This window comes from Puma concolor, chromosome C1 (assembly GCF_028749965.1).
Source record: "Puma concolor isolate L17-30 chromosome C1, mPumCon1.1.hap2, whole genome shotgun sequence".
Classification (NCBI taxonomy): domain Eukaryota; kingdom Metazoa; phylum Chordata; class Mammalia; order Carnivora; family Felidae; genus Puma; species Puma concolor.
In genome coordinates this window covers 70927210-70940224 of record NC_141674.1, presented here as the reverse complement: position 1 = coordinate 70940224, position 13015 = coordinate 70927210, and the positions used below count along the sequence as shown (strand labels likewise).

General features: G+C 36.2%; 1 protein-coding gene across 6 annotated transcripts in view; it reads left to right on the top strand.

The window, feature by feature from the left end:
- Positions 1–13015, top strand: part of TTLL7 (tubulin tyrosine ligase like 7) — a 143552-nt gene that overhangs the window by 96399 nt on the left and 34138 nt on the right. For all 6 annotated transcript variants that reach the window (XR_015254825.1, XM_086717406.1, XM_025912128.2 and 3 more), the window contains exons 16-18: positions 1872–2077; positions 3078–3212; positions 5505–5585. Coding sequence is in view for 5 of the 6 variants with exons in the window: in XM_086717406.1 (XP_086573532.1) it covers positions 1872–2077; positions 3078–3212; positions 5505–5585 (422 nt within the window). In the remaining variant the exon portion in view is untranslated. The remainder of the gene's footprint in view (positions 1–1871; positions 2078–3077; positions 3213–5504; positions 5586–13015) is intronic.

The following is a 13015-nucleotide window of genomic DNA, read 5'->3' as shown; positions in this document are numbered from 1 at the left end:
AATATTACACTAGGGAATAGCCACAAACGCTCCTTGAGGCTTCTCTCCAAAGTAATGCTAATGACAGAGGACAAAATCCAGATTATGTGTAACATTTGTTAACTTAGGAAATTCAAACTTGCTATAGTTTCAGAGATATATTTTGGGTTGATATAAGATGTTCATAAATGAAAAACGATGTGAAATATTTTCTCACATAATTTGTGTATGCAAGTTATAACCATTTTTTGTTTATCTACTTATTGGCATGTCTAGTGATTTAATTATTCTGTCTGAATTTCCAGTGTGTGCAGGGGAAAAATGGGAATCTGTGGTGATTCAAGAGAAAGGATATTTTTCCTTCTGCACCTGTGATCAGGTTATACAGGTCCAAACTGTCACCTTACGCCCTCAAAGAGAGCAGGACCAAGGCGTAGGAGTAGCACACACTTTTGTGTGTTTTCTTGGTAGAAGGTTGAGCAGTGGTGTGTTTTCCACGCAGCCCTTTTCTAGAAGCATAGTCCTTTCCAAAAAAAGATACGACTTTCAGGTTCAGAAGAAAGTTAATAGTTAGAAAAAATGGAAGGTTTTTTTTTTTTTTAAACACCTTTTATAATAAGCTTTAACGAGTATACTTTTTTGTACTTTCCAGAACTACATGGTTTTAGGCTTATCGTGTACTCAAAATATCCATTAGAAATACATCCTTAAATATAAGGTTTATGTCCATTGCCTTTATAAAGGTTTAAATTTTTTTCAACAGCTAATGAAGAGAATTATTTGGGTATTCAACCTGCCTTCATGTGAGTTTTATTAAATTATTTAATTAGTGAAGACTGATATATTCCCCAAGCAGAGAGAAAATATAGAACAGAGGGTATAAAGAATATATGAACTAAAAAGGATATAAATGTATACTATTGAGTGATATTCTATTTCCCTGTGCGAGGAATCAAAATTTACCTGGAACAGTTGGTTCTCTTTCATAAATGGTCTCAATATGCATTGGGGAAGATATTCTATGGTTTTCCCTAGTTTGTTCTGATAATCCTCTAGATCCAGACATTTTTTTTCTTGACTTAAATCTTTACTATGGGAATTTAAACCTATTTTTTTTCCTGTCCTGTGAATAAGAAGACTATCTGTCTAGTCCCACTCTTGTAATAACCAATTATATACTTAAACTCCATTAGGATAATCTTTATGTTTTTCTTCTGTTTTATTTATTTATTTTTTTCATGGTTTCTGAAATATAACATCCATTTATCCTGGCCGCTCTCTAGACTCCTTTGCATCCCTCCCTATGAATCTTGCTATAAAGTATTCTATTTTTAACCTATACACAGATTATTCTAATAAATTGTCAGTCTAATCCAAAGATAGTAGATGGCGTAATGCTTTAGAAAGAGGGAGGACACTGATGTTATGTAGGTCAGGACTTAAACCTGAGCTTTGCCACTTTCTCATCATGTGGCCTTGAGAAAGTTCTTCCTCTGAACCTCCAGGGGATGGAGATTCCTACTTTAGAGGGTTTCTGTGAGGATTAAGATAAAAGTGTATCACCAGGCAAGATGCCTGGCTTATAGAAGATGCTCCATAAATGTTAGTTTTCCTTCCTTCTGGTTCTTTTATGTCACATTTCAAGAACAGAACTGTTTAAGAATTGTTCTCATGGTTGCCATTCTTCATACATGACAGGGGTTCTGCACCAAATTTACTGTTTATATTGAAGAATTAACTTCAAACTCATATTCTCATGATGATGTCTATGTTTTTTACATTTATGGCCATCCTGCTACCATGTGGTCTAATTGTTAGTTTAAATAAACTCAATGAAGTGGGAAACTTCTAACTCGCTACTGTACTATCATCCCTCTTCTCCATCATAATAGGCTCTATTAGGCGTTCAGTCAGTTGCCCTCGGTCCATCTCTTCTCAATCACCTTCCAGTGCAGACAACCGGCCGTTTTCTGCTCAACAAATGATATCAGCATCCCGGCTGGCTTCAGGGTCTCGGTCACATTCCTTAAACCGTGCTTCCTCCTACATGAGGCATCTGCCTCACTCTAATGAAGCCAGCTCTACTAACTCTCAGATGGTAAGTCATCTGTTTCACTCCGAGATTACAGGAAGCACTACACTCAGGATTTAGGTGGTAAAGGGATCAGTGGAGAGGAGGACAGGTTGAACCTCAGATCCTTTCTATAATTCAACTCATGGTCTTCTGGAATTTGAATTATTCATCCAACTTAGCCTATAACTTAGTATGAGTTCTTCAAAAGCAGACTCTACTATATCATAGAACTTGAGGATGGACACTGAGAATAACGTCTTATGTCCATTTGCTGATGGTCTAGGGTAATTTTGTTGAAAATCATCTGAGTAAATGTATCACCTTGCAGTGTATTGTGCAGTATATATGTAAATTTGGGGGAATTTGTTGGATAGTAAATTTTCCTTAATGGGATGATTGATTAATAGGTTAAAAAAAAACAACAAACCATTGATAACTTATCCTTAGGCTACTGAAGTATAACATAGTTCATAATGTTTTCTTCATGTTAACATACAGCATATTCCCTCCTTAGCACGAATCCCAGAGATTCAGTGTTAAGGAGGTCAGTGAACTTATTTTGCAACCAGGCGTAGTTGTAGGTGCTCAAATAGATATCTCAAGGCACCTACACACAGGCCAGGGATTTATTTGTTTATTTAATGTGGATTATGTTCCCAAAGAGAAAAGTCTAGAAAGTATAAATGGATGAATTTCATTTGGTAACTATCAATAATTATTTTTTCTAATCAAGAATTGCATAAGGTATATGGAACAAATGGAACCGACCAGGAAGTCTTTTTTAAACACTTACATTTTATTTTAGTGTTTTGTGCTAAATAAACTACAACTGTGTGGAAGTGTGAAAGACATTCTTGGAAAATCATATCCATTTAATCCTAAGAATAAATGTAAAAAATTTTTTTTCTTTTTGTTATTTTTTTTAATTAAAAGTGCATCATTTTTACCTAGAAATATCTTTCAGATTATAGTGGCACAATGAAATAAGACCCCCTCCAAATATCTGTATTCTTTCAAATTTAAGAGTGAGTCTTTGCGGCAACCGAGAACAAAGGAACAAGAAGACCATCTAACAAGTCAGACCTTATTTGTCCTCAAGGACATGAAGATCCGGTTTCCAGGAAAATCAGATGCAGAATCATTACTTCTGATAGAAGATGTGAGTATTTAATGTATGAAATTCCAAGGTGGTTGCACCTTTTTATTGTTCTTCTTAAAATATTAAAATTTATTTCCTGATAGCATCATTCTGAATGTCATGGTAAACTTAATGTTCTTTTCAACCTCCACAAGCTTTAGAAAATACAGGGGTTATTTTAATTTTTATGATTTATGAGCAGTGAGATCACCATATCAATAAAGCAGAATATCTTTTAGCGTATAGTCCTGTTTTAATATTAAAATGATGAAATTGCCTCATAAGTGAGAATAATTAGTGTTAAATAATTACTGTTCGTAATGATGAAAAAAATACCAAGTTAAGCCTCCTTCTGTAAAGATTTAGAAGGATCTAACATGGAAGGAATTGTAATGAAAAAAGTAGGGCCCTCAGTATAAAATATCAAGAATATTTGAATGTGGCTCCTTGAATGGTTTTGGTTTTGGTCAGATTTTGAAATGGCTTATGTTGGGGGTTTTTCTTGTTATAAACACATTTGCACCACCCAGTGGAACATTCTAAAATGACACAGTCCTAAAATTCATATTAAAGTTCACGGCTTTTACTTACTTCTATTTTAGAAAGAATGTCCAACTTTTAGATATTTCTGGTGAAAGAGCATTTCTTCAGTCACAGATTAATTTCATTTAAACATCTATTTCAAATTGACATGCTTAGATAATCCCCCAGTAACAGAAGGCTGTTTTCTGGTTTCCCTGTTCTGTTTGGTTTGGTTTTGGTTTTGGTGGGTTTTTGTTTTTTGGGTTTTTTGTTGTTGTTGTTGCTGTTGTTGTTGTTCCAGAGAAGAAGACACCATCTAGTGGCCAATTGTAGGATAAGAACCACAACAATGCACTTGGTCTTCTTTATGTTTTAGCATTACTTTAGACCTATCTAAAGGAACTGTCTAGAAACAAACAAAATAATAATAAAAATGTAACTTTCTTAGCTAAAAAATTAATAGTGGCAATTTCTATTTTGTAATCATGACATAGTTATAAGCAAAACCCCCCAAGTATTATTCATTGTATTGTTATATATATATTTTAAAAAGTGAAAATGATATCTTGCTTACAAAGATATTTGTTACATTGAGGAAAAAGGAGGAAAAGTGAACATTAATTATAAAGCTTTATGTACATTTGTTTTTATTTACATATTAATCTTATTCAATCAAGTTCTGGGTAAAAACAAAGTTTTTGTACATAAATTTTACTTAGAGATATTAGCTACAGACCACCCTTTTGAATTAGGTAGAAGAAAAATTAGATAGAGAGTAGAACTAATATTTGTGGCTGATGTGATTATTTTATAAAGAATATATATGGGCTTATAGGGACACCTGGGTGGCTCAGTTGTTTAAACATCCAACTCTTGATTTTGGCTCAGGTCATGATCTTGCAGCTGTGTGATCGACCCCACATCCAGCTCCATGCTGGGAATGGAGTCTGCTTAAGATTCTGTCTTTCCCTCTCCCTCTGCCCTTCCCCCGTGCACATGCACTATCAAAACAACAAACAAAAAACCAAGAAAACAAAAAATAGAGAATATAAATAAAATGTAACAAATAATTCTATAAGACATTAGACTGTTTACTATATGTTCACCATACGCAGCAAATATTTTAATCTGTTTGCTACAGTATATATTACTGGAATATATATTTAGAAATTTTGAAGCTTTGTACCAATAAAAACCCAATAAACAAAACAAAGGGATAATAGATTATATATGGGCTATCTTTTAATGTGTTGTTCAATATTCTGTTACTATGGGTGCTGTGTAAATAGAGCTCTTAAAATTAAAATGGAAAATCTGTGTTTTGGGCTTCTTCCCCAATCTTATGTACCTCAAGACATTTGACTTTCATTTATTAGAGACTGTGTGCTTTTAACAGCAAAAAAGAGAAAACTTTGGATTCAGATGGCATGTCTTTATGAAAGTAAACATTCTTTGTTGCAAGTAATATTACAGTGCTTCCATTTCACAAATTAATAATATTGGTTTCACCCCATTTATTTCTTTTGTTACTTTTTTTTTGGGGGGGGGGACAGAGAGAGAGCACGAACGGGGGAGGGGCAGAGAGAGAGGGAGACACAGAATCGGAAACAGGCTCCAGGCTCTGAGCCATCAGCCCAGAGCCTGACGCGGGGCTCGAACTCACAGACCGCGAGATCGTGACCTGGCTGAAGTCGGACGCTTAACCGACTGCGCCTCCGAGGCGCCCCTCTCTTTTGTTACTTTTAAGGAAAATTTTAGATTAAGTTTCTTAATCTTTCTCTCCCAAAACAGATCATTGATAACTGGAGGTATCATAAAACAAAAGTGGCTTCATATTGGCTCATAAAATTGGACTCTGTAAAACAACGAAAAGTGAGTAATTCCAAAAATAGTTTTGCCCTTTGGGATTATGTATTAAGATCATTCATCCATATCCATAATCAAGCTATATACATCTTCATTTGTTTACTCATTTCTTCCACAAATATTTGTTGCACACCTACTGTGTTTCGGGCACTGTTCTAGGTTCTGAGGATAAAAAAAGTGAATTTAAAACAAGCCCCGTGGTCTGATAGAGCTTATATTTTAGTTCAGGTGTTTGATAATAAACAATATATAATAAAATGAAGGGCAATTCTACTGGGTAAATACATGAAGTAGGGTAAGTACCTGAAGAAAAATAAATCAGAGTGAAAAAAAGAAAGAAGGTAACATGGGAGCAGAGACCTTAATGAAATGCTACTATGCAGATAACTGCAGTTACAATGTATCAATCAGGCAGAGGGAAGAGCAGATACAGAGGGCCTGTGGTGGATGTTAGCTTGAGGTGTCCCTGAAGCATAGAAGGACCATTTTATTCCCTTATTTATAGGATCATTGGCTTGTGTTGGTCAAGAGTGAGTGAGGGGTGGTGAACGCTAAAGTTGGGTATATGGGCAAGGGTCAGATCACAACTTCATGGGCTGTCTAAAGACTTTGGATTTTATTCCAAGTAAGGGGAAGCCACTGAAAATTTTGAGCAGAAGAGGTATACAGTCCATGTACTTTTTGTAATCTAGAAGATGGAAAACTGTAGGTAAGTTGATAATTAAAATGAAATAGGCCAGAAGCAGATTAAAGTATTTATAAGGTACCTATAAATAAATACTTATTTATAAATACTTATAAAGTGTTTATATAATATACTTATAATACATGATAAATGTGACATTTTAAAGACTTGAAGAAATGACATTTTCCCCCCAAAATGATACTGAAGCAATTGGCTACCTCTTTGTAAGAAAATTAAGTCAGAGTCTTATCTCTCACCATATGCAAAAATAAATTGCAGATAGACTGCAGTTTATATGTAAAAAAAGGAAAATATTAAAAGTTTTAAGGAAAAGGATATGTTTATAACCTTAGAATGGGGGAACCACTTCTTAAGAAAGACTTTAGACCCAGAAATCTTAAGGAAAATACTGACAGATTTGATTACATGAAAATTTAAACCAAATTAAAAGGCAGAAGCTGTGAGGGCCATGGGAGGAGGGGTGTGGAGGAAGACAGATATTTGTAACACATAAAACACAAAGTAATACCAATAAACCAAAACTTTCTACAAATCAACCATCAAAAGACAAACTATCCTATAAATATTAATAAATAAAATGGCAAAGTACATAAAAAGGCCATGAAAAGACAATTTATGGATCTTCAAATAGCCAATTAACATGTAAATAGATCCTTGGCCTCACTAATGATGAAGGAAAAGCAAGTAAAAGCCATCGTATTAGCAGAAATTAATCAGACAGATAATATCCAGTGATGGAAATAGTATGGATAAAGGGCCTTTGCTATATCATTAGAGGGAGGATACATTGATACAACTCCATAGACAGGTGATTTGCAGTCTCTATTAAAATTACAAATGTTCATAACCTTGATGCAGCAAAACCACTTACAGCATTCTATCCAACAAAATAATTGTCTGTGTATATGAAAGATTTACATGTGTGAGCATTCATTGCAGTGGTATGTGTGAAAGCAAAACATTTGAAGCAGCCTAAATATCTTATCAATAAATTTATGGTTAAATATAGTGCATCCACACTATTCAGTTTCATTAAATCGAATACTATTCTGGAATCATAGATCTTAACCTGAGAGATAGAATCAGATTATGGCTTGTAACATATGAAACAAACATACATTAGTAACATCAGCCAGTGGTAACTAATCACGAGTGAAAGGATACAATCAATTAGGTGCCACCCGAAGGCCATGAGTCCATCCGCTATCAGGCATCCCTTTTCACACGTCCAGAGGCATTCTGGCTTCAGAGTGATCAGTGCCAACTATGTGTGGTTCACCTGCGTACGGAGGGAGCCTTCCAAACGTGGGCGGCCTTCATTTTTCTTCTCCATTAGTCACCCATGTAGTCTTTGTGACTAACTTCTGTTCTCCAGTCAGCTGAAATAAAAAGATTGATTTACTATGAATGTTGTCCGATAGAACTTTCTGCAAAGATGCTAATATATGCTATATTTGTGATGTCCAAAGGAGTGGTCACAGACACGTATGGCCATTGAGTGAGCACTTAGAATGTGGCTATTGTGACTGGGGAACTGAACTTTTAATTTAAATTTAAATTTAAATTTAAATAGCCAAATGTGTCTAGTGGCTACTGTAGTTGACAGGGTGGATCTAGACAGATCAGGGGTAGCCTTCTAATATGTTCTTAGATAAGAACTTTCTCAGTTATCTTCCTGCTGAGAAATTCCATTAAAGGGTTTGCAAGAGTGTCCAGTAAGGTCGTGATCGCCTTGGGCATCTCGAAGAAGGAGCACCTCTGTCAACTTGTTCCCTTCTATATGCCATCCAAAAGGATATCAGGATAGTAAATTAAACAAACGTGTCATGTCGTACAATAGTATGTGTTGTCCCATTTTAAGTGACTTATGTGTGTATACTATTTTAAATATATATATCTAGCATAAAAAATTTTTAAAAACTAGGTACCAAATTGTTGAGAGGATATATTTCTAGAGGGTAGACTTATTGAGCCACAGGAAGGAAAGAGGTGACATTTGCTGTCATTCTTATCTTTTTTGTAGATTTCTATACTTTTTTCAAGTTAAAATAATCTTTTCAAAAGTGGCAGAATGACAGGGAGACACAGGCATTCCTGTGAAGCCTGTCTGGATTCCCCTACAATCACGTGTTATGTTTCCCTATTCTAAAACTTCATGGCACTTTGTACTCAGTTGTATTTATGATCTGCCTTGAGAGATTTTTCTATTAATTTTTTCCCCACTTCTCTAAAAGCCAGGTGCTTGTCTTACTTTGTAGTTACCTGTAGGAAGCTTTCTGTAACCACTTAGTAAGTTGATTCAATTCTAGGTTCTTTTATGAACTCTGTCAATGGCAAGCTCGCTTCTCTCTGCCTCCTCCTTTCTTCACTAGTGATGTGTGTTTATTTGAAAATTTTTTTAACATTTATTTATTTTTGAGACAGAGAGAGACAGAGCATGAACAGGAGAGGGTCAGAGAGAGAGGGAGACACAGAATCTGAAACAGGCTCCAGGCTCTGAGCTGTCAGCACAGAGCTCGATGCGGGGCTTGAACCCACAGACCGCGAGATCATGACCTGAGCCGAAGTCGGACGCTCAACCGACTGAGCCACCCAGGCGCCCCGATGTGTGTTTATTTCAACAGCAGCTACAAACGAGGATGCCATTCTGTTTTTTCACGTGTGATTTGAGAAGGTCTGATAAACATTGTAGAGGATGATCAGAGGATGTGTGTGAATAGTAATGACTTTTGTGAACTGGAAGAAAACTATTTCACATTTTAGGATTGTTATGTTCAATTTGGTTTATAAATTTTGAGTAAAATTGAACAATTGCTTGTAAATTTACTTGCAAGTACTTTTGCCAGTACATCTACTTCTCCTGTACTGATGTCCTCTAAGAATATTTGGAGTGAGCTGTGTTTGTGTAGCCCTTTCCTTCATTTCCCAGATGTGTAGCCACATGTCCATGTTTGTCATGCACTGTCATGTTACAGGAGTGGAAGCGCCAGTGTGAGGGGGCAGAATTTTTTAATACAACTTACATACCTAGGTATCCTTTCTTTGAGTCCTTTGGTGGCTTCTTCCATTCTGGCATAAACCAAAAGTACTCTGTGTCCTCTATGCTTGTAAAAAGTAGTAAGACGTCCCATCTTCAATGCACAACGTGTTACAGTCCCATAGCTTACACTACCCAAGCAGTTACAGAAGTTGCAGAAGGTAATTTAATACTTGTGTTTTTGGCAGAAGAATCTGTAGCTGAATATTGACTCTCAGAGAACAGAAAGGGCTGATCTTAGCTAGAGCAAGTTTATCCTGCCACGTTGCCTGCTTTCAAGGAGGCCCTGAAAGATGGCTCAGGAATAGTAGGCCTAGGCTATGATGGAAAGGAAAAGGCCAGAATTTACACATCTACAACTTGTTTGCAACAATTTTTCGTGGTAACGTCATGATCACTGTGTTTCTTTCTCTTCCCTCAACCCTTTTTTTTAAGACACTGTTTTTCCAAAACAAACTCTAATTTCTCAGATACATCATGAAAGGTGAAGTGCTCCTGGGAAAAGAAACAGAAGGCAGCTCTCAGCAGCATTTGTCATGTGATGACACTCTCCCCCTCACTGCCAGGGCCACTGAGGAGCTGTCACCCATGAGGAATTAATGGATAATAAGGAAACGAATTTTTGTAAAATTTCTCCTTTTTGTAAAATTTACCCTGCCAAATGTATGTGTTCTTTCACCCATGCCCACAAAATAAGCATAACAAATACGCATACCATGAATGCAAATCATAAGGCCAGCCAATGGTGGAGGTCTTGAGCTCTAAGTGACATAAACACAGAGTTTTTAATTGGGATTTTTTTTGTTGTTGTTTTTATGTTTTGTTCATTTAATCAATAGCATTAGAATGAATGAAGTGAAGTACTTAAAATTTAGCCCAGATAGGATAAGTATAGAGATATATTATAAAATAATCATTGGGACAAACTTAAATATGTTTGTCTGCTCTAGTTGTGTATATGTATATGTATATGTATATGTATATGTATATGTATATGTATATATTATAATATATAAATACTTTTTCTCTACCTCTTCCCAATCTTGTTTTGTTTCAAATGAAATCAAGAGGTAAAGTGAGATAAGAGAATGACTGAAATATTTTTTTTCTTACAACAAGAGAGCCAGTATAATAATGAGTTGAAAAGTACATTGAAAAAAAATTAAGCTTTATATGTTGATAAGGGGCAATATTAGATAGTGGAAAGAGGTACTGGACTTGTAGTCATGTGGATTTGAGTTAAATACTGCCTCTGTCCTTTACTTGGGGCAGGTAACTTTTCAGAATTTCTGAGATTTTTAACCTTAAGATTTGGAGGGTTTTTGTGAAGAAATGAGACATCATGTGAGAGGGTTTTCTGCCTTAGGAGGTATAAAATGCAGGCTGATTTTGTTTTCCTACTAAGGATCGTCATACCAGGCTGTTTCTCCAATGTGTTTTATTTAACAGTGCTTCCCCCTTATTCGCGGGGGATTCCGAGTCCCCTAGTAGATGCCTGAAAATGGGGATAGTACTGCATCCTGTAGATATTCTGTTGTTTCTCATACATATATGCATACCACTGGTAAAGTTGAATTTATAAACTAGGCACAGTAGGGGATTAACAACAATAACTAATAATGAAATAGAATAATTATAACAATATGTTATAATAAAAGTTGTATAAATATGGTTTCTCTCTCTCTCAAAATATCATATTATACTGTACTCACCCTTCTTCTTGTGATGACGTGAGATGATAAAATGCCAACACGATGAGATAAAGTGAGGTGAATGCCGTAGTTATTGTGACGCAACGTTAGGCTACCATTGACCTTCTGAGACTACGTCCGAAGGAGTATCCATTTGCTTCCGGACAGTGGTTGGCCTCGGGTAACTGAAACTGTGGAAGGTGGAACTGCAGATACAGCGAGACTACTAAGAGTTCAGTTCTTCAGATGTAGAATTATTTTATGTAGAGTATGTGGAAAAGAGGTATAAAAAATTGTCTGTTGGGTTGTAATATATTAACCATTTATTTGACCATCTGTTTGAAACCTGTGCTATTGCTTTTCAAAGCCAAAAACTGCATCCAAGAAAACAAAAAGAAACCTAGAATGTGGGTCAGCTGTTGAACGTAGAATTAGATATTATAAAATGTTACTTATTCATAAGGTCATGCACTTAACTAATTTACATCTAGATGTGGATTAATCAGCTCTGTGCTTCTTTGGGCTGGGATGATAGTGATCATTGGAAGGCTGTGTCCTTTCAGTCTCCTGGGGAGCAGACATAAGACAGATTTAGAAGTGAAAGAGATTTATAAGAGAAAACTCACAAGAAAGATAAAAGGGTAAGAGAGTTCAAGTAGATAGGACGGGCCTTCAGACTGCAGTATAGGTCTGACAGCTGTGAATGGAAGGCAAGAGGGTTGGGAGGAAGAACCTGAGACTAGTGAAGTTCTCAGAAAGCCTTGTAGCACTGGTGGGGAGGCAGAACAAGCACTGCCTGCTAGGCAGAAATGACGCCTCTCAGGTGTCCCAGCCATGCCCAACCATTTGGTTGGGGACAGTCAGAGGAGAGCATAAGCTTGAATGATGCAGTGGATCCTGAATGGGGAGGCTAACTCACTCTTGGAAGCAACTTGACCCAAATGGCACGTCTCCACGGCTGCCACAAAGGCTGCATGTCATGCAATTTAATTTGACAAACATTTATTGGTTGCCATTTTGTACGATTACTGTGCTAGGCACTACTGGGGATTTTGAGAGTTGTTCATTCATTCATTTAGTTACTTGCTCATTCTAATATGCATTCAACAATATTAATTGAGGGACTATCATGTCCCAAGCACTATATTCGGTGTGGAATGCATAATTTAAAGCTCTTAATTCTATTTATAGACCGTTGTTGAAATGTGTATCTCACTTTTTCTGTTCCAGGATCAAAGCATTTGCTGGTTGCTCATTAAAATGTTATAAAACTGTAAGATTAGAATCCTCATACACAAACTCTTTCACGTGCCTTATTTCAAATTTTCCTTATTGGATGTAAGCGTTAAAGGTCAAGAATGAGGGAATTAAATACTGAACAGAATCCTCACCGGGTGAAAATGGAAACAGCTAATCTTATTTAATATCATGTTGTGGTAACTCCACACTTGCATAATACAGCTTTCTGCCAAGAATGCAGCTGCTTTCTATAATTTGTAAGGAATATATGAGAAGTATGAAAATACTGCAGTGCTGGCGGGCTGTGAAGAATGCCAGATTTGCTGAGAAGCTTATTCTCTGACGTGATACCTAGGCATAAACCTAAGATTGGAGGATGAAGAGAAATAAGTAGTGATATTAAGGTTAGACCATATTTGCATTTATTTGGGGGTTCTGAGATCCTTGTTTATCAAGTATTTCTTCTCTACATAGCAATTTCTTTTTAATACCTACTGTAGCTGCTTCTTTGTGCATTTTGATGTTATTATTTCCCATCTCTTTTTCATTTGAGCCGACATAGATGCTGCACAGAGCTGTTCGTGTTGCATCAGCAAAAGTGCCTTTCCCCCATAGCCATGGCTGCTGCATGCATCATTAGTACAGCATGTAGTGATTTTAATGTTATTTCTAAACCTCCCTCACCTCATGCCATTATTTTAATTTAGAACCAACTGTTCAGCCATATGGAGCAGTTTGTCATTCAACATCTGTATGTTCTTGC